At 39.4% G+C, this 20,288-nt stretch overlaps 1 protein-coding gene across 4 annotated transcripts in view; it reads right to left on the reverse strand.

The window, feature by feature from the left end:
• The window catches only part of TOPBP1 (DNA topoisomerase II binding protein 1), an 84,092-nt gene that overhangs the window by 55,474 nt on the left and 8,330 nt on the right, over positions 1-20,288 (reverse strand). For all 4 annotated transcript variants that reach the window (XM_032236807.1, XM_032236808.1, XM_032236806.1 and 1 more), the window contains exons 7-13: positions 19,053-19,232; positions 16,612-16,781; positions 6,993-7,156; positions 5,356-5,588; positions 4,092-4,390; positions 1,986-2,158; positions 1,495-1,706 (exon numbers count right to left, since the gene is read on the reverse strand). In XM_032236807.1, the coding sequence (XP_032092698.1) occupies positions 1,495-1,706; positions 1,986-2,158; positions 4,092-4,390; positions 5,356-5,588; positions 6,993-7,156; positions 16,612-16,781; positions 19,053-19,232 (1,431 nt within the window). The remainder of the gene's footprint in view (positions 1-1,494; positions 1,707-1,985; positions 2,159-4,091; positions 4,391-5,355; positions 5,589-6,992; positions 7,157-16,611; positions 16,782-19,052; positions 19,233-20,288) is intronic.

Here is a 20,288-nt window from a genome sequence, read left to right on the forward strand (position 1 = left end):
GTATAATTATCAACAGAAAATTATACCATATTTTTTGGAGTATAAGATGCATTTCCCCCCCTTAAAGAGCATGGAAATGTTGATGCATTTTATACACGGAATACAGCCATTTTTGGCCTCCCAAAGCCCTGACCCCGCATCCCATTTTTGTGAAAAACGGGCAAAAAATGGGGGCATTTTTGCCTTCCTCCACCCCCCAGCAGAGCTGGGGAAAGGGAAAAATGCACCCGTTTTGGTGAAAAAATTGGCTGTTTTTCGCAAAAACGGGGGCAGTTCTGCCTTCCCTTACCCCCCCCCCCAAGAAGCACTCTGCAGGCTTCAGCAGGGCTGGGGGAAGGCAAAAATGCCCCCATTTTGGCAAAAAACATGGGCATTTTTGCCTTTCCCCTGCCCTGTTGAAGCCTGCAGAATGCTCCTGCGGGTTGGGGAGGGCAAAAATGTTTTTTTCCTGCTTATCTTTGAGTATATTTTGAGTAAACTAATCAAGGCATCATGTTGTAAAAAGAATTGGATTAAAGGGTCATATGCCATTCAACTGCAAAACTTACTAAATGACTTTGAGCATTTAAGAGCAATGTGACAGATTTAAAGACCTGCATAATCTATTAATATATCACTATATTTATTTCATGAGTGAGGAAAAAAATTATGGTGAATATTATATGGAATAGCACCAGGGAGATGTCATATATATACATACATACATACATACATACATACATACATACATACATACATACATACATATATATATGACATCTCCCTGGTGCTATTCCATATAATTGCTACAGGGAGATGCCATATATATATATATATATATATATTGTATGGAGCCAGGAGGTACAATGGATACTTCTACGAAGAGAAAGAATGGCCAATTGCATTTTTTCAAAATCCCATTAATCAAGGATAGTTGCAAGTTTTTCCACTTCTCCAAGTCTGATTTCATTTGTTGCAAAGCCCTATTAATAGTGTCCTGATCTAGTGCAACATCAGGGCCATCTAGCTATCAATAATATTTACAAATTATTTTCTTTATAATGTGTATCTTTTTAATAAAGTTGAACAAAGGTTTGATTCAGAACTTTGACAGCAATTTGATCAAATCTCAAAATCGATTTTTCAGGTCATACTGTATTCGAAAATTGAACTGATTACCTCTGAAACAATTCACCATTTTTCACAAATTCACTTTTTGAGTTGGACTGATTCAATTTGGCAATCTAAATACACACAACACACACATATTATACATAATATGTGTGTATATACACATATATACAGAGAGAGGGGGGGAGGGAGGGAGGGAGGGAGAGAGAATTGCTTTAAAGACACTAAATGTGGCATCTAGCAACCAATAATATTTATATATTTTTTACAATATAATAGAAAAAAATGCTTATGGATGGGGTGTGAGAAAATATATTAATGTTTCTATTGTTTACACAGATATGTGCTAGTGAGCACCATCAGGTGCATTCCATTCCAACTAACCTTTGTTGTCTATATTCTCAATCAGGAATTTGCTTTCATCAGCCTTTTTTCCCATCCTAGCAGACTCTAATAGCCAAGCCATAGTAATGGCAGGAAGATTCCACTTCTTTGCTGCTTCATATTTAGAACCATCTGGCTCTTTTAGCACCAGGTGAGTGCTAACAAGCATTCCTTTCTTTGGGTTGGCTCTTCTCACGAAGAATTCCTGAACTCTAAAACAACGTTTAAAAAAATGCTATTTCCCATAAGTATCAATATTATTCTTAAAAAGAAAAATTACATAAGAATGTTTTATCTTTTGAAAAAGATCTTAATTTTTTAAAAAAATAAATAAATACAAAGCTATAAACAATATTTTTCAATAATTTGGTAGTAATTTATATCATTAGCCTTTTTGAAAAGCATGTACATTTTCTCCTTTTTCTTTTAATATGACAGAAGTTTAATATTATAAGATGCCAGAGCATTTAAAAAAGTAATGCTGTACAGACCTTGCCCCAAGCTGACTTGCCAAACATACTAAAGATTCTCTCTCTGCTCCACTAAACTGACTGAAAGACAACACAAAATGCTGTAATGGGGTGGCTCCTTCCTTCATTGGCACTGGGCTGAAAAGTGGACTTGATTGAGGATCTATCAGAGTCTGTTGTTCTATACACATCACCTTAGATAATGAACAAGAAGACATTAAATAACTTAGAAATGTTTTCAACCATAGTAATTCAAGAGTCTGACACACTAAAGGATTAAACGGCATATGATTGTAGGGAATTATTTGAAAACTTCAACACAACAATGCCTTCTTAAACTCTTTTTTAAATATTTTTTTTATTTTTAGTTTAAAACAAACACAAGCTGTAGAAAGTGTATCAGTTGGTTACAAAAAGACTTTTGTGCATCTCTTCCACAGTCAACAAACATAATTCATATTAACTTAAGTATTTTAACTCAAATATTCATACATGTCACCATCATTATTTCTCCATTTTCATTTGACTATAATTGTTTAAGCGTCCTTCATCATAAAATATACCAAAATTTAATACATAACCACATACTGGCCTTTCAATTACTATTTCTAAAATTCTCCACTAACATTAAATCCTTATGTCCTATTCTAGCTAAACATCCAAATATTTAATAACAAAATTTTCTAATCCTCCTTTCCAAATCACTGTTTAGAATTTACATCCAGTCTCCCTATGTTATACCCATATCTATATATACGTTGTTATTCTTGTCCCTCCTTTATTTAACTATATCCTGTATCATAACATTTTCCCTCTAATAATCAAAACTTTAACTGTATCTAACTTGATTCTTTTTTTTATATTAACCTTTACATATAATCCAAAGGGATTTCTAATCTTCCTTACATGGGTACCATTCAATATTCACATCCAATTATAGTCATTATAACACTACACATTGTATACATTAGTAACATTAGTTTATTAGTTTATTTATTTGTATGCCGCCCTTTTCCCTGGGGGGACTCAGGGCGGCTCACAATCAAAAGGAAGGGGGGGACAGACTTTTACATATAAGACAGTACATGATTAAAACGCAACATTCATACCATTCGGGCGGGTTACAATCTTTAGCCCCAGGCCTGACGGGATAGCCAGATTCTAAGGGCTGTGCGGAAGGTCTGGAGGGTGGTGAGGGTACGAAGCTCCACGGGGAGATTGTTTCATTGGGTCGGGGCTACCACCGAGAAGGCTCTCCTCCGTGTGGTGGCCAGTCGGCATTGGCCAGCGGATGGAACTCGGAGGAGGCCTAAACGATGAGATCTAATGGGTCGTGTGGAGGTGATCAGCAGTAGGCAGTAGATCACATTATCAATTATTTATTTAAACTATATCTATTGTCAATAGATTTCACTAAGTTTAACTAGTTTTAAATTATATTCTTCCATCTATTAACCTGTATCTTTCCAATAGCAAAACAGTATCATATCGTCTGCCATTTGTGGTGCCAGTCCTCTAATCATCTCCTTGATCAACTTTGTATGGACTTCTCTTAGTTTTTAAATACAAATGGTATTGTAAATGTTTTGTGAGTTAAAGTTAGCATTATATTAAATTATGTGTCTTCAAATCAATGATGATTCCTGGTAACTCTCTAGACAAATCACTGCAATTTTTCAAAAATAAATTGCCATTGCTTGCTTCTAAAGCTACGAATGACTTACCAAGTGGAAATAAAATTTAGTCTCCTGGTTTATTCCCTGTATCCCTTACCATTACATCAAAGTGACTCCCTAAAGTTAATTTTAGTTTTAGTTAGTGAGGCATTAGGACTGTTAAAATTGTTGTAGCTGTTTTATTCAAATATCCAATTATTTATTAACAGTATTCTATTGGTGTTTGGGGCTTAATTTGCATTTTATTTTGCTATAAAATCTCAATGATTAAAATAGAAAGAATAAAATCAGACCATAATTGGACACAAATCCTTATTTAGCATATACATATAATTTGGATGTATATTATTTTTCAATAGCAATTTTAAAATATCAACAAAACTTCCATTGCTTATTGTTTTGTTCTTTACTTAATATATGTTTGAAACATTATTTTTCAACTTATTCTTACCAGCCATGTGTTTGTAACCACATCTTCTACAGTTGATATGACCTTGTTTCCCAGAAGAGGAACAACAGCATAATCAGCAATAACTCTTTTTTCCTGGAGCAGAACCTTCCCAGCATTCTCTTCAATCAGAGCTCTTATGTAAGATTCATCTGCTTTACCAAAACCAAGAATGAGAAACTTTTTTCCACTAAATAAGGCTCCTTCAATAACTGAAGAAGACTCTGCCAAGGAAGTAACTGTGACCTCTTTTCCATCTTGAAAGACAGTGTGATCAGTTTCAATGTGGTCATCAAAATGAACTAGAAGATAAATAAAATGTTAATTTTCTTTTTTTAGTATAATGGTGAACTATTCTGGAAGAATTTATAACACACTTTGTATATGGACTGATAGTTAAACAATCACCTATGTGCAGGGGTGGGATGCTACAGGTTCAGGAGAATTCATAGCAAATGTTATGGCCGGTTCGGAGAACCTCCAAATCCCATGCTGGCTGGCCCCGCCCACCCATCCCAGGAGTCTCCACCCGGCCTATTTTGGATGCGAAATAAGTGCAGGGCCTGCACAGAGGCTGGGGGAGGGGGGAGCGTGCCTTCCACAGTCCGGGGAAGGATGATTTCACTCTCCCAAAGGCTCGAGGAAAGCCTCCAAAGCCTGGGGAAGGCAAAAACACACACACCATGGTGCAGGAGGCCAACTAGGCCATGTCCACCATGGTCATGCCCACTCAGCAATCGGGCAGAAAACCTGTGTCTATGTGAGAAATCTGTTACCTCTGGGAATTGACAAATCAGTTGTTTTGAATACATCATGCAATTTTTAGAAATGTAAGAGCTTTACAATAAGAGAAGAGAATGGAAGAAACAAAATCTAGTAGGTAGTAAGGAAAATCCAAATGAGAAAAGAATAACACGGTCCAAGAAGCAAGGTGATAGACAACAATTACACAAAAAATATAGCAGGCTGTAAATTAAATCCTTGAAGAACAGTAGCTAAGGTTATCAAAAAGCAAATGAAAAAATAGAGTACAAGAAATAAAAAACATTTAAGGACATTTAGGACAGTGGTACATAGACTATGGGCTACAAATAGATAGAGGACAAGTGTAAGTATAACGATGATCAAAGAAGAAATTAAAGAGAACAGATGATGATGGAGTATATTTGCTGGTTGATGACCATAAAAAAGATTATCTATTTATTCTGCCCGCTGTATGCCTGCTTCCCTGTCCATCTCCCTGCTTTTCATGGACCTGTTACCTTACCTACTTTGGAATCATGAGTAACATACTGAGATAGCAATTCTTCATCAGTATCTGCAGCTGCCATAGTATTCACATGTTCTTTCTTTAACATGTCATTTTTTTTGGAGATGAAAGGTGGCTCAGAAGGTGGAATATTCGCTTGTTGATAACTTGCAGGGGCATATTGCTCTTCAGGTATTAAATAACCTTTTCTAAAGCATTCCAAAAGCCATTGTACTGTCACAGCATGTGGCCTGTTATTGAAAAAAACTATGAATTCACCATGTAGGAAAAGTGTTCTATACCTCCTATGAAACCAAAGCAAAGTTTCTAAACATCGTAAGAACCCATAATACAAAGTTGCGTCTAAAGTACACAATTTTTGACATTGTTAACTGTGTACATTTAGAGCAGAAATTTTCCCAGAGAAAATATTTGTATCATGACATTTAATCATGATCTATATTTCTGAACTTAGTTTGTATAGAAATCGTCTTAGATGTTTACAGCTTTTGAGATCACAGTTGTGGAGAATCAATCCTTTAATTTAATTCCATTATTATTATTATCATCATCATCATCATCATCATCATCATCATCTTTTTGAACAAAGGTTTGATTCGGAGCTCTGACTCCAGTTTGATCAAATCTCAAAATCGACTTTTCACGATGTATTGGGAAATGGAACTGAGTTCCTCTGAAACAATTCACCATTTTCCTCAAATCAAATTCACTCGTATCAAAGTGAATTTGATAGGAAATTCAAAAGTGAAAAAGTGAATTTGATACAAAAATACGAAAACAAATATATATGTATGTTGTGGCCCAGCAGGAGCCATTGGAGCTGCCACCAGACTCCAACAGCGAGGGGCCTTATGAGTCGGCTCTGGAGGATGTGGAGGACCCTGGACAGGGTTCCGACTCCGAGCAGGGCACAGAGAGGCTGGTTGGCCACCAGGAGGCGCCTGAGCCTTGGACCAGTGGGGAGGAGACAAGGGAGAGTGATCCGGATGCCAGTAGTGAGTTGTTCCTGGATGCCCGGCACCGAAGAGCTAATAGGCGTCAGGAACAGTTGTGCAAGTACAGGAGGTAATTACACTCAGCTGGTGGTCATTAGGCTCCTCTACAGACTATAAAAAGACTGCTTGTGCACACGGCCCTCTTGCAGAAGTCAACGCATTGACTAAAAGTTGGAAAACTTTTGTAACTAGCTTGGCAGGCTGGTTACAACCTTACTGCCAAGGTTTGTCTGAGTTGCTGCCAAGGTCCTTATCTGTTTGTTATGCCTGGCTTTCAGCCACCAAGATTTTGGTTTCTTGCTAATAAAGTACATTCCAATTAAGCTTGTCTCGGCATTCGTTACTGGACCAAGAATAAATAAATAAATAAATAAATAAATAAATAAATAAATAAATAAATAAATAAAGTCTGTGTGTGTGTGTATGCTTTAAAGCTACAAACCAATGATTCAAATATGTACAGTCCACATACTCCTGGTTTTAAATATTTCATTCCAGAATTTTTTAAAAATTATTAAATATCCTCACCACTCTTGAGAAAATGATAAAAATTGCAATAAACTGTTTTAACATGCTGAATATTTACCAAAATTTTAGTTTTAAAAAATGCCAGTAAATCTTAAAACTAGTTATCAATACCTGTGTTCTGTTTTCTTCAAAAATTGTTTTAATTCATCATCACAATCCCCCACAATAACATGTGTCACATCTTCATTTAGTTGATTAAAACGAACAGCACCACCAGAGTTAATCAGCTTTTTCATTTTATCTAATTTTCTGGCACTAAAGCCACAAAGATAAATCTAAAAGAAAAGCAGAAAAATATTAGAACTAATATAGGAGTACTAATTTAAGACAGGTTAGACACTCTACATTCAACAGAAAAGAGTAACTTAGGGATGAACTGTGGAGTCCTTGGTTGTTTGCTTGCAAAAATCAAACCATGGCTATGACGGGCAGAACATAATTTACACAAAAGTCAAAGAATTACTAGAAGACAAAGAAACCTTCATCTCAGTAAACACAATCCATTACAAAATCTAGATATCCCCTCAAGAGACGAGGAACACTATAATCAAGAAAGATCAATTCAAGTGGTGGGTAAAATTAGTGGACTCATCCTCCCAAGCTTCTATGGACACTCAAAAATAGAAGACTGACATATCTCTTGTCTAACTGTATCATTACCAAAGACCCCAACATACAAGATAGCCAAAAACTTAAAGGCATTTGAACACTGCACAGAAGAAAGTGAATATACTACCACCACCACCACCCCCACTACACTATCTCCAGATAATTAAAGTTCTAAAAAAAGAAGAAAATTAAATTATGGTTTCATTCAAAGTCACAACACACTTTACATCCATTGATTCAGAACTAATCAGAGACAGCAGTACTACATAACCTAGCCAAATTCATTAAGACTAAAATATCTAGAATCATGAACATTATAAATCTCCTCCTCCCCCCTACCTATTTGCAGTTGATGGACAAATATACCAACAAATCAGAGGAACACCCATGAGATTATCATTCTCAGGAATCATAGCAGAGATCATAATGCAACATCTAAAAACTATAGCACTCTCACATATAAAATCAAAAGTATGGTTCAGTATGTAGCTGACACCTTCACCATAATAAAAAAGAAACACTAATGATGTAACATAAAAACAATAAATTAACATACTCAGAGGAATAAAATTCACAAGGAAACATGAAAACAATATCCCACTATCCTGTCTGAATATCCTTTTCTTCATCAGAAGAAACAGCAAATTAGAAACACAAGTTTGTCAAAAAAAAAAAAAGGCAAGTAAGCAAGTGCTCCATTACCAAAGTAACAGCATAACTCCACAGGAGACATGCAAGAACATTATTCTGATGTAAATAAACACACTGCAACAACCTGGCCATTCGAAAAATGAAACAGACAACCTATATAACATCTTCCAACAAAATGAATACCCATGCAACTTTATCAAGAGTTCCTAATCACCCAATGCACTGTAGCACATCCAACACAAATTATGGAAAGGATATCCCTAGCACGGCTGTTTAAGATATGATAAAGTTAAAGTTAATTTTAAGATTTTAAGAATCAATTTGTTGGTCTTGCCATCCTGAGAGTTTGGAAGAGTTACATAGCAAAAATGTTTCGATAGTTCCAAAGGTGCTTTTTAAAGAGGCAACTGGACTTTCTGGGGTTTTTATTTTTTTTTGGAAGATGTGCTGCTCCTCATCCAAGAAGTTTCTTCAACACTGACTGGATGGTGGAGAATGGAAGGATTTATATTCGCTTGCAGACAGCTGGTCATTTGCATTATTTTAGCAAGTTGTTAAGGCCACCTGGAGATTTATCTGTGTCATCAAGATCACCTCAGTGGTGCAAATCATGTGGAGCCTTCTTGGAACTGGAGAGAACTGTGTTGTAGATTAGAGATAGATGATATCATATCCTTCCCCCTCTGTTGAGAGGACTGTTCAATTGTGAACATAGATGGCCTCTTTGACCCCTCTGTCCAAAATGCGGACTTTGCTACCTTCAAAAGAGTGGCCTTTATCTTTTAAATGCAGATGGAATGTTGAATCTTGTCCTGATGGTTTTGTGCCATGTCTCCTATGTTGTGCCATGCATTTATAAAGTGGTTGTTTTGTTTCCCCAATGTACAGAGCTGTGCCTAGCTCGCTGCATTGTACTGCATGTATCAGATTGCTCAGTTTATGTCTGAGTATTTTATCAATTCAATTCAATTCAATTTACTGAGTTTGTATGCAGCCCTATTCCTGAGAGACTCAGGGCGGCTCACAATAAAACAGGGAGGGGATACAAAAAATAAAATAAAAACAACAATTTAAAATTCTACAACAGCCATAACCTCAGATGGGGCTGGATAGTTCAACAGCCCCAGGCCTGCCGGAACAGCCAGGTCTTAACCGCTTTGCGGAAGGCCGGAAGGGTAGTAAGGGTCCGGATCTCCACGGGGAGATCGTTCCAGAGGGCCGGAGCAGCCACAGAGAAGGCCCTCCCCCGAGGAGTCGCCAGCCGACATTGGCCGGCAGATGGAATTCGGAGGAGGCCTAATCTGTGGGATCTAATAGGTCTTTGGGAGGTAACTGGCAGGAGGCGGTCTCTCAAGTACCCAGGTCCAATACCATGTAGGGCTTTAAAAGTAACGACTAGCACCTTGAAGCGTGTCCGGAGACCAATAGGCAGCCAGTGCAGCTCGCGGAGGATAGGTGTAACGTCGGTGTACCGAGGTGCACCCACGATCGCTCACGCGGCTGTGTTTTGCACAAGCTGAAGTCCTCGAACACTCTTCAAGGGCATCCCCATGTAGAGCGCGTTACAGTAATCCAGTCTTGAGGTGACGAGGGCATGAGTGACTATCCGAAGGGCCTCCCGGTCCAGGTAGGGCCGTAATTGGTGCACCAGACGAACCTGGGCAAAGGTCCCCCTGGTCACAGCCGACAGATGATGTTCTAGAGTCAGCTGCGGATCCAAGAGGACTCCCAAATTGCAAGCCCACTCTGAGGAGCGTATAATTTCACCCCCCAGGCTGAGAGATGGAATAGCTGGACCATCTTTGGGAGGGAGCATCAATAGCCACTCGGTCTTGTCGGGGTTGAGCGCCAGCTTATTCGTTCCCATCCAGACCCTAACAGCCTCCAGGCACTGGCCCATCACTTCTACCGCTTCACTGAGTTGGCACGGGGCAGACAGATACAGCTGTGTATCGTCTGCATATTGATGATATTTAATCCTGTGCCGGAGTATGATCTCATCCAGCGGCTTCATGTAGATGTTAAATAGGAGGGGGGACAGGACCGAACCCTGCGGCACCCTAAAGTTGAGGGGCCTAGGGGTCGATCTCTGTCCTCTGACCAACACCGACTGCGACCTGTCCGAGAGGTAGGAGGAGAACCACCGAAGAACGGTGCCTCCCACTCCCCGCAACTGTCGCAGAAGGATACCATGGTCGATGGTATTGAAGGCCGCTGAGAGATCAAGAAGCATCAGGATAGACGGGTGACCCCTATCCCTGGCTCGCCAGAGATCATCGATCAGCGCAACCAAAGCAGTTTCCGTGCTTTAACCAGGCCTGAAACCGGACTGAAAGGGATCCAGATAATCGGTTTCATCCACGGACCGTCGGAGTTGAAAGGCTACCACTTTCTCAACAACCTTCCCAACAAAGGGGAGGTTGGAGACTGGACGATAGTTACTCAAGATGGCTGGATCCAGAGAAGGTTTCTTCAGGAGGGGTCTCACCACCGCATCCTTTAGGAGGTGCGGGAAGGACCCCTCCCGGAGAGAGGTGTTAACTATCGTCTGGATCCAGCCACGTGTCACCTCCCTGCTGGTCGAAACCAGCCAGGAAGGGCACGGGTCCAGTATACAAGCGGAGGCATTCATCGCTCCCATGGCCTTGTCCACTTCCTCAGGAGCAACAAGTTGAAACTCGCTCCATAAAATTCGCTCAAGACCTTCCCCCGGTACCTCAGCTGGTACCGTGCAATTGGTGTCCAGATCTGTCCGAATCCGAGCGACTTTATTGGTTAGAAATTGAACAAATTCCTCAGCCCTACCTTGTAAAGGGTCGTCCGCATCCCTCCCTTTCAAGAGGGAGCATGCTATTCTAAACAAGGCAGCTGGGCGCGATTCAGCGGATGCAATAAGAGCAGCAAAATGTGCAGATTTCGACGCCCGTATTGCCACAAGATAGGTCCTGATAAAGGCTCTCATCAGTGCTCGGTCTGACTCAGAGTTACTGGCCCTCCAGCGGCGCTCTAGGCGTCTCTTTTGGCGCTTCATCTCCTGGAGTTCCTCAGTAAACCAAGGAAATCTCCTGGATCCACTACCTCAGAGAGGCCGTAAAGGCGTAATCCGGTTTAGAGCCCCCACCGCTGCTGTATTCCAGGCAGAGACTAAGGACTCCACCAGATTGTGGACAAGAGTGCCAGGTATTTCTCCAAGCGCCATCTGAAATCCCATAGGGTCCATTAGGCGCCTGGGGCGGAACCACCTAATCAGTTCCTCCTCCCTACAGTGGGGGATTGGTCTCCAACCAATCAAGCCTTAGTCAAGCCTTAGTAGGAAGTGATCAGACCATGACAAGGGCAAGGTCTTAATGCCCCTCAACTCTAGATCATGTCTCCACTGCTCCGAGAGGAATACGAGGTCGAGTGTGTGCCCCGCCGAGTGAGTCGGACCCCGGATTACTTGGGTCAAGTCCATGGCTGTCATGGAAGCCATGAACTCCTGTGCTCCATCAGAGTGTCCACCGAGCGAAGGCAGGTTGAAGTCCCCCAGGACCATAAGCCTGGGGAACTCTACCGCCAGCTCGGCTGCTGACTCGAGGAGCGAGGGGAGGGCTGTTGCAACGCTGTTGGGAGGAAGGTACGTTAGCAACAAGCCCACTTGACCCACAAGGTCCAACTTCACCAACAAGGACTCACACCCGACAAGCTCCGAAGCAGGGATCCTACGAGGAACTAATGACCCTCGGATGATGATAGCCACTCCCCCACCCCTTTCTGGGGTCGCGGCTGATGAAGCACCTGAAAACCTTCTGGGCACATTTCAGTGAGGGGGACTCCTCCCTCCGGGCCCAGCTAGGTTTCAGTAATACATGCCAGGTCTGCTCCTCGTCTAATATTAGGTCCCGGACGAGGGGAGCCTTGTGAACCACAGACCTGGCATTTAGCAACAACAGCCTGAGACCAGGGCCCTGACCACTCTCGCCATCTGGCCTTGGAGTGGAACTAACAGGGCCGGAAGGAGGGATCGCTGCAACGTAGCGGACCCTCCTCCCCCGGTAATGGCTAGCCCTGAAGTTCCCGCCGTACCTGCCCCTTCCCATCGTGACCGTAATGTTCTGGCCCACTCCCGCACCCATAGACCCTATTCCCCCCCCCGTAACTCTCTCCGGCAGGCCATTAATCTCAAACATTCTGGGACGGGAGATAGGCCTGGGCCCCCTACCACTTCTGCAATGGCACTCAGCGGAGGATGCAGCCGGCTGCTCTCCCAGTCCCCTCATGCATGCACAGTCACTCGCTCATCCAATCCCCACAAGTCAGTTAAAAATTATAAAATACAATGACAATAAAAAGATAAAAGTGGGTACACACATCAAATATCAAACATACATCACATACATACCACATACATATCCCATACAAAAGAAAAGAGAGAAAAGAGAAGAAAAAAAAAGAAAAGAAGAAAATTGCGCAGCTGTTAAGAAATGTGCAAGTTCAAGTAAAGTTTGTAGGTGGTTTGCAAAAAGTCCAGTCCGGTGGGGTTCACGAAGGTGTAAAGGGGGGGAGCAAGATTGCGTCTTCTCTCTTTGTTACGCGATAAATAATATCGATGGAACTGGGGTAGAGGGGTCCAGAGAGTTCCAGGGGGCTAAGATGGAACCCCTTGATAATGGCAGGTGGCGATGGTCCTGGTCCAGCCAGGACCAGGTCGCAAGTCCAATGTCCAGTCCAATATCCAGCAGCCGTGAGCCGTGAGCAAACCAAGGGCTAGGGAGGAGAGGAAAGGCCGCACAGTAAGGAAGGCCTAGGGGATAGGCTAGGAGGCTGTGGCAACGGCCGCAAGGCCAACTGCCAGATCTTATAACACCCCATATCCACCGACAACCCCTCTATAAAGCCAGCCAAATGGAGTCTAAAAAATCCAGATGGAACAGGAGCACAAATGTCAAAAAAGCACTAAAAGTGGCCAGTAGCGTGCTCCGACCTGAATGGAGGAGGGGGGGTGCCTAGAGAGACTACGGCAGCCGAGGAATAAACCAGCTGCCCTGCCTCATCCAGCGTCGTTCGAGTCACCCACCTCCTTTGATGGCAACAGGTCTCCAAAGGACAGGCAGACACCAGGGCTCCTCCCAGTCAGCGAGGAAATAGGGCTTAAACCAAGCCAAAATCGCTAAACACCACAAAAAGTCAATTCGGACTGTCTGTGGGTGGTTGAAACACCGGCAGCCTAGGACGCTGAAACAGAGCCCTCAGTGCAGCGCCGCCATTTCCCTCCAGGCTTGCTAGCGTCCTGAGGAACACTCCGGTTGCCACGCAAGCCAGGGGATGCCCGGGAGTGCCGACCCTCCAGGAAATCGTCTATTCAGGCCCCCTGGATCTCGCTCAGCTGCGGGGACCCCCTTTTTTAAAGCTCTGAAGCAAACCGCCGGTTTATCCTGGCGTTTTTCTGCTCCACTGGACGGAACAAGGGAAGCCAGCGGCCATCCTCACCTCGCACATGCGCAGAAGACAGGCGTGGACAAACTTCTGCCTTAACGTATTCTTGGGTTTGAAGTGTGTATATATGTTGTGTTGGCTGAAAAGCCTCCTGAGCTTTTCCAATATTACTGCAACCTAAGGAAAGATGTTGCTTCATTTATTATTCACTTTGTTGTCTGTTATGGAGGAGCTCCTTAGGGTCTTTTTTAAATTTGATGAAGGCCTGCTTGGGATAGCGACATGTTGTGAGGACTTTCTTGATGTGTTTTCGTTCTTTTTCTTTCCCAGGCCTTCAGCTCGGTGGAATAGGGTTCTCATAACTTCCATTTTGTGCTCCAGTAGGTGGTGGAAATCAAATGTTAATATTCATCTGTATGTGTGGGTATTCTTTAAACTTCAATGTTAAGGCTTTTTTCTTCCTTAACGTGTACTTCACAATCCAGGAAGGCTAACCTATTTTCTTTAGCACCTTCCAGTGTGAATTTGATGTATCTGTCCAGAGAGTTGATATATTTGGTGAACACTTCGAATTCCTGTGTTTTGATCTTGACCCAAGTATCATCCACATACCTATACCAGTGAGTGGATGGAATTCCTGTGGAGTGTAGAGCTTTGATTTCTATCTCTTCCATATCGAGATTGACTAAAATGGGGGATACAGTAAACCCATGGCACTGCCATGTTTTTGTCTGTAGAAACATCATTGTATTTAAAATAGGTAATAGTCAAGGACAGGTCCAACATGGCACATATGGGGTTTTGGCTGAGGTTGGTTCTGTCACCAAAGGTGCTGTCTTCTAGCAGTCATTTTTTCATTACCATGACAGCTTTAGAATGCAGGTGAAGAGAGAAGTCACATCATAGGAAAAAGCACCTTTGGGACAACCATGACCTGGATGATTGAGAATCTCCATAGACCAATGATGGTGAATCTTTTCAGGCACCGATTGCCGAAACCGGAACTTGTGTCCATGCGTGCCAGAAACCCGAAGACCAGCTGGTCAGTGTGCATGCCGGCCAGCCGGTCTTTGGGGTTTCTGGCATATGCCAATGCGCATATGCCTGTTTTGGGGTCATTTTTTGGGCTGTTTTCCAGGGCTTCAGTACCCGCGAAGACCAACTAGTGACAACGCTTCTGGCACGCATGCCATAGGTTCGCCATCATGGCCATAGACAATGTTTCAGACAGATCCTCTACAATTATCATCACAGAAAGCCTTTATTCGAAGAGAATTGACAGTTAAATCCACTGCTTTGATCAGAGATAAAACATTAGGTACTTTTTTTTTCTATATCAAGACCACTTTTGGTCTTTTTACTTGATAAAGAAAAAATGAGCTCAGATTTTGGGGTTTGATTACTAGATTAGTTATGGTTATAGAAATATTGGGTATAAGTATATACTTTATGTTCTTATTTATTTGTTTAAATTTAAAGTAGATGTATTATAAACATTTAAGAAATATGTGTGGGATTGTTCTTATGATACATTCATGGATTATTTGTTTTATTTAGAATTAAAGTTTATATTATATATTTATGTCATTATTTGATTGTTTGGAATGTATACATTTCATATTTAATTTTTTATTTGTTTTTCGTTAAATTAAAATAAGAGTACTTTATCATGTATCCATCCCTAAGAGGATTGGAAGTAATTGTGTTAGTTTTTAAATATTCCTCATTGTTCACCCTGCAAATTTTCCCTTTTTATGGTAATTTTGTATTTCAAGTTTTACTTTTGAAAACCATTAAATCTGCTATATATAAAGCATACTACCACCATATATTGAAAACATTTCAGAAACAACCAATAGGCTATTACAACCACACAGCATCTTCTTAGAGCACAAACCAACTAAAGGCTTCCAAAACAACTTAAGCAAACCAAAACATCCACTAACCCAGGCCTGTCAAACTGGCAGCCCACTCTGGTTTCCGTAAAGGCAGAAAATGCCATGATACATCATGATCCAGCCCGACAGGATCAAATGTGACACTCCTGCACTAACCCAAGAACAACAACAACAAAAATAGGAGCCATGTATATCACATAATGTAAGGACTTTTATAGCCATTAAGAAGAACAAACAGGCAGAAGACAAGCAGAGTGCATTCATGAATACCAACTAGCAGTCAGAAGCCACAAGAAAAATTCATTAATTACCTCTAATCAAGATTTGAACAATAATCCTAATCCAGAAACTAGCAAGAAGAAAACCATACCCATCAACAATGGCAGGGCAAGCTACTATACATAATAGATGTGTGAATTAGATGGCCATATACATTTATCAAATAATAAATGAACAGGGAGCACACCTCACACTTACTAACACTGATGATGTCACCCAATTAAGTAATGAAGCGTCTGTAAGCAAACAACCAATCTTAGAGAATATTGATTCCACTTCCTTTCAGTTACAGCATTATTCAAATTTTATCTAAAGTATTATTCATTGTGGTATAGTTTTTTTCTTCCATTCAATCATATGTTTTGTCAAAAGTGATTTGTCACTGTCTCATTCCCATGGTTGAGAGAAAGTGACTGGCTCAATGTAATCCAACTTGCTTTGTGCCTCAGGAGGGAATATAACTGAGTCTCCCAATTTCTAATCTGATTCCATAACTAAGCTGGCTGTCATAGTTCATTACTATTTACTATATATTACTCTGGTACTAGCACAACTTAGTATTCAACACTTCTTCAGCATGTTCCTACTACTGATCTTTTTTAGTTTGCTATATTATCAATGAGGTATTGTATTAAAATACGTTACTTAATTTCCTCATGAGGAAAGAAAATAATTTAATAGAGTTTGTAAGTAATGGCTTTTGCCTTCCTTTTTTCAATCCGATGTTCAATAATAATGGACAATTGCTTTTAACCAATTATTCAGAGGTGAAATATTAGATTCTGCCTAGTTACATGCATGAATATACTTTCACAAATTCTAAAATCTATAGAATTATCTGGGTAATTTTACAATTGAACATTCACTATTAAACATACTCGGCATCCATCCAGTAAATCCTCACGTGCTTGCAAAGAACTAATATTCAAGTTGTTCAGATCATCAGGCGAAGGATCCAGTCTGCTATTCAAAACAGAACTATATGATGTTTCATTAATGTCACTTAAGTTGATATTTGAAATATGACTAACATCCGAAAGTGTTCGACCTTTAAAATTCAGACGAAAAAGTTGTTTATGAATTATTTTGGAACATTGCATCAATATATCAATTATAACTTACTTTCTAATTTCATAGAAGATTAAGCAAGAATAAAAATCATACTGGACATTAGTTAACTTTCATTCTCCATTAATTTCTTTCTTCTGTTATGCTAAGTGCAACATAGTTTGTTATCAATGCATGCAAAAAGCGCTTAGTATTTTCAAATGCTTACAAAGTAATGGCTTATTCATTTTTCAGGGAACATTATCTCAGGTTATGAATATTATTTTTAGGAAATACTGCAAAAGGGAAATAGAAGAACATTGAAAGAGAAAAAAATATGAATTTGTTACTTTATTCAAGATAGTTTACATTAAACCTATTTTTATTTAACTCCATAACAATGTTAGTAGTCTGCCGGAGAAAGAAACAGGCCCAAAGGCATCCTGTAGTTTCCATGGCCTCCCTAGATTAACCCAACAATTCTTATATTAGCCCTCATGAAGAGATAGAATGTCATTCATAGAATTTCATTATAATGATTTCATATATTGTCATAAACATATTTTGTAAGACACGCTTTTCATCTTTCTACACATAATTTCCTTCACTGAAAAGATATTAGCAATTTTATCTTCAATAAAAACTTCTTTTTCCCAATGGGTTTTGATAGAATTGTGGAAATAGGAGTGAAAACCAATGGAAAAAGATACTGGAAAATGTAGTTCAATCATAGCTACCAAATGAAGTAACTCATCTTGCTATTCAGTAGAGTTCTTCAAACCTTTTGAAAGATACACTGCAATTTGTACAAGCATGGCTGAAATGGGACAACTTGCTGCAGCCAAATCGCCATGGTGAACTCAACACAGCCAACTCACTATTGCCAACTTGCCACAGGATAACTCAACGCAGGACAATTCAACAATTCAATTTAATCATTTAAAATATTTTAAAATATTTTAATTTTTGTCATTTACATTTCATTTTGTCCCAGTTTGGTATCCTTTCTTTAATGATTCTATTTCCCTATTTTTTCAATATTAGTGTAATTCTTGTCCTGTGGTAAGTTGGCTCTGGCAAGTTGGCTATGAATTGTCATGGATTCTGTCTAAAACATCTCTTTTCAAATTAATAGAACAAATTTATCTCTTGGGGGGCTCATATGAGTGCAAAAAGATATAGTTGCTTTATTGATTTGAATAGGTTTTCAAATACATTTCCACACTATGGACCCTTTTTAAAGATCATGTACAGCCTTATTTAATTTCTGTGCTGCCTCTATCACTTAGAGACTACTTTAGTGATTTATAATCAATAAATGCAACTATATGAATGTTAAAACAATAAATAAAAACAATAAACTATCTTAAAATTAATAAAGATTGAAAGGGAACAAGATACACATGAGGAGGAAGCGGCGTTTTATTTTAGCCCTTTAACCACATCCAGAATGATATACCCTCATTGAAACCTCGGCTTTGTTGGCAGAGTCAGGTCTTTAAGTCCTTTCAGAAGGCCAAAAGAATGAGTGCAGTTCTCACTTTGGCACAATATTCCAAAAGCAGAAGCCATGGCAGAAAAGGTTTTTCTTGCACTATAACACTAGGGGCTTCAAGAACTGTCCATGCATACAAACTTCATGTGAATTGTAGATTCCAAATATGTCTCAAGAATAACCCCATTTAGAGCAAGGAGATGGCTAAAGGGGAAGTTGAGATATAATACAGGTAGACTTATGATCACAATTAAGACCACAATTTCTGCGGCAAAGCAATTTTTAAGTGAATCCTATCCAATTTTACGATTGTTGTTGCCATAGTTATTAAGTGGATCATTTGCAGTTGTTAATAATTCAGTTAAGCAAACCTGGCTTTGCGGTTGACTTTGCTTGTCAGAAAATCAGAAAAGGTGATCACATGATCCCAGAACACTGCAATTGTAATATATACATGCCAAGTACCTGAAATTTGATCACATGTGGGGATGCTGAGATGTTTATATGTCAAAAACTACCTGTACTTTGTTAAAAGACTCATTTCTTCTACTTAAAAATGTAACAAAAATAATCTGAGCATAGCATCCCAAAATAAACAGCCCCAATAGAATTGAGACCTTCGAAATATTTATGGGCCAGTACTTTCCTAAAAACAAACAAATGAATAAATAAATGAATAAAAAAATAAATTATGCAATCTTAAGTCAATTAATAATTATAAATCTAGATAATATAGGAAATATGTCCTTTTGTATTATGTGTATCTGTATTACTTACTGTCTGGCTTGCTAGCTTGACTTGTAGGAGTTGAAGTGCTTGGTGCACTATCTTGCTTTGTGCTAGGAACTATTAAATACATTGATTCATCCTGGCAAAATCTCTTTTCAATGCTGTCAAAAAACCACTGCATGGATATACAATGAACATTCCACCTTTTTGCACATTCATATTTCTGACCTTTCCCAAGAAGAGACAAAATCATAATAAATAATACATATTTCAATTCTTCTGAAGTCTGTAAACTACATGAACATAAATATATGAAGCAATATTTGAACACATTTTCTTAAATATACTAAATCTTTTTGCCCCAATTAGTTCTTTGTTCTGTAACTATCTACAACACTGTGACAGGAAATTTGGAATAAAGAAAGGCTCCTTACTCTAAAACTACAAACTGTACTTATTAGCTAAAATGTTAGAGACCTATTCTATATACTTTTAAAAATCAACTTAAAAGTCTGCACTCACAAACTTATTTTTAGACTACATTGAAACATAAAGTGCTTACATTTTCCTTATAAAAATGATTCCTTAGCTATACTGATACAATATAGCTATGTCTGAGACTTTTTGCACATGCAATTATGTATAAGTAGGTCATCACAATGGCAATATATCATTAACAAAAAGAGGCTTTATACTGCAACACCAATGGCTGGATAATGCTATGTATCATTCGAACAGAATGCCTTTCTATTAAGCCCTACCTGCTGCATCAATAAAATGTCATGAACAACCAATGAGGCTCAACATTATTTTCTATTTGGTTTTAATTTTATATACCTAAACTGACAAATTCAAACATGTCCATGAAATCACCCTTACAATTAATTTAATTCAGTAAGTAGGAAAAAAATGGGATTGGATCCACAAATTACTGATAGGAAAATCACATGTGTGAATTTGCTCTCTGAACACTCTAGCAACATAAAGGGAAATCTTCTATTTGTATGTATAAATCTTGCTTGCTTCCTTCCTTCTCCTCATTAAGGAAAGTTTCTAACCATTCAAAATAGATTTTTAAGTTGCAGATGAAAAGGCTTCTTCCATTTGCCAAAAGTGAGGTCTGGATGCAAGGTCAGACAGCTTTGATTTTTTTAGTTCCAGTATTAATTTTCTGATTAGCATATTCAGATCAATATGATTTGCTAAATAAACCTGAAAAAATTCAGTCACCCTAGCCTATCATTTCGATTTAGCAGACTGTTATTCAAAATTGCCACTGTTCTT

The sequence above is a fragment of the Thamnophis elegans genome, chromosome Z (assembly GCF_009769535.1).
Source record: "Thamnophis elegans isolate rThaEle1 chromosome Z, rThaEle1.pri, whole genome shotgun sequence".
Taxonomy (NCBI): Eukaryota; Metazoa; Chordata; class Lepidosauria; order Squamata; family Colubridae; genus Thamnophis; species Thamnophis elegans.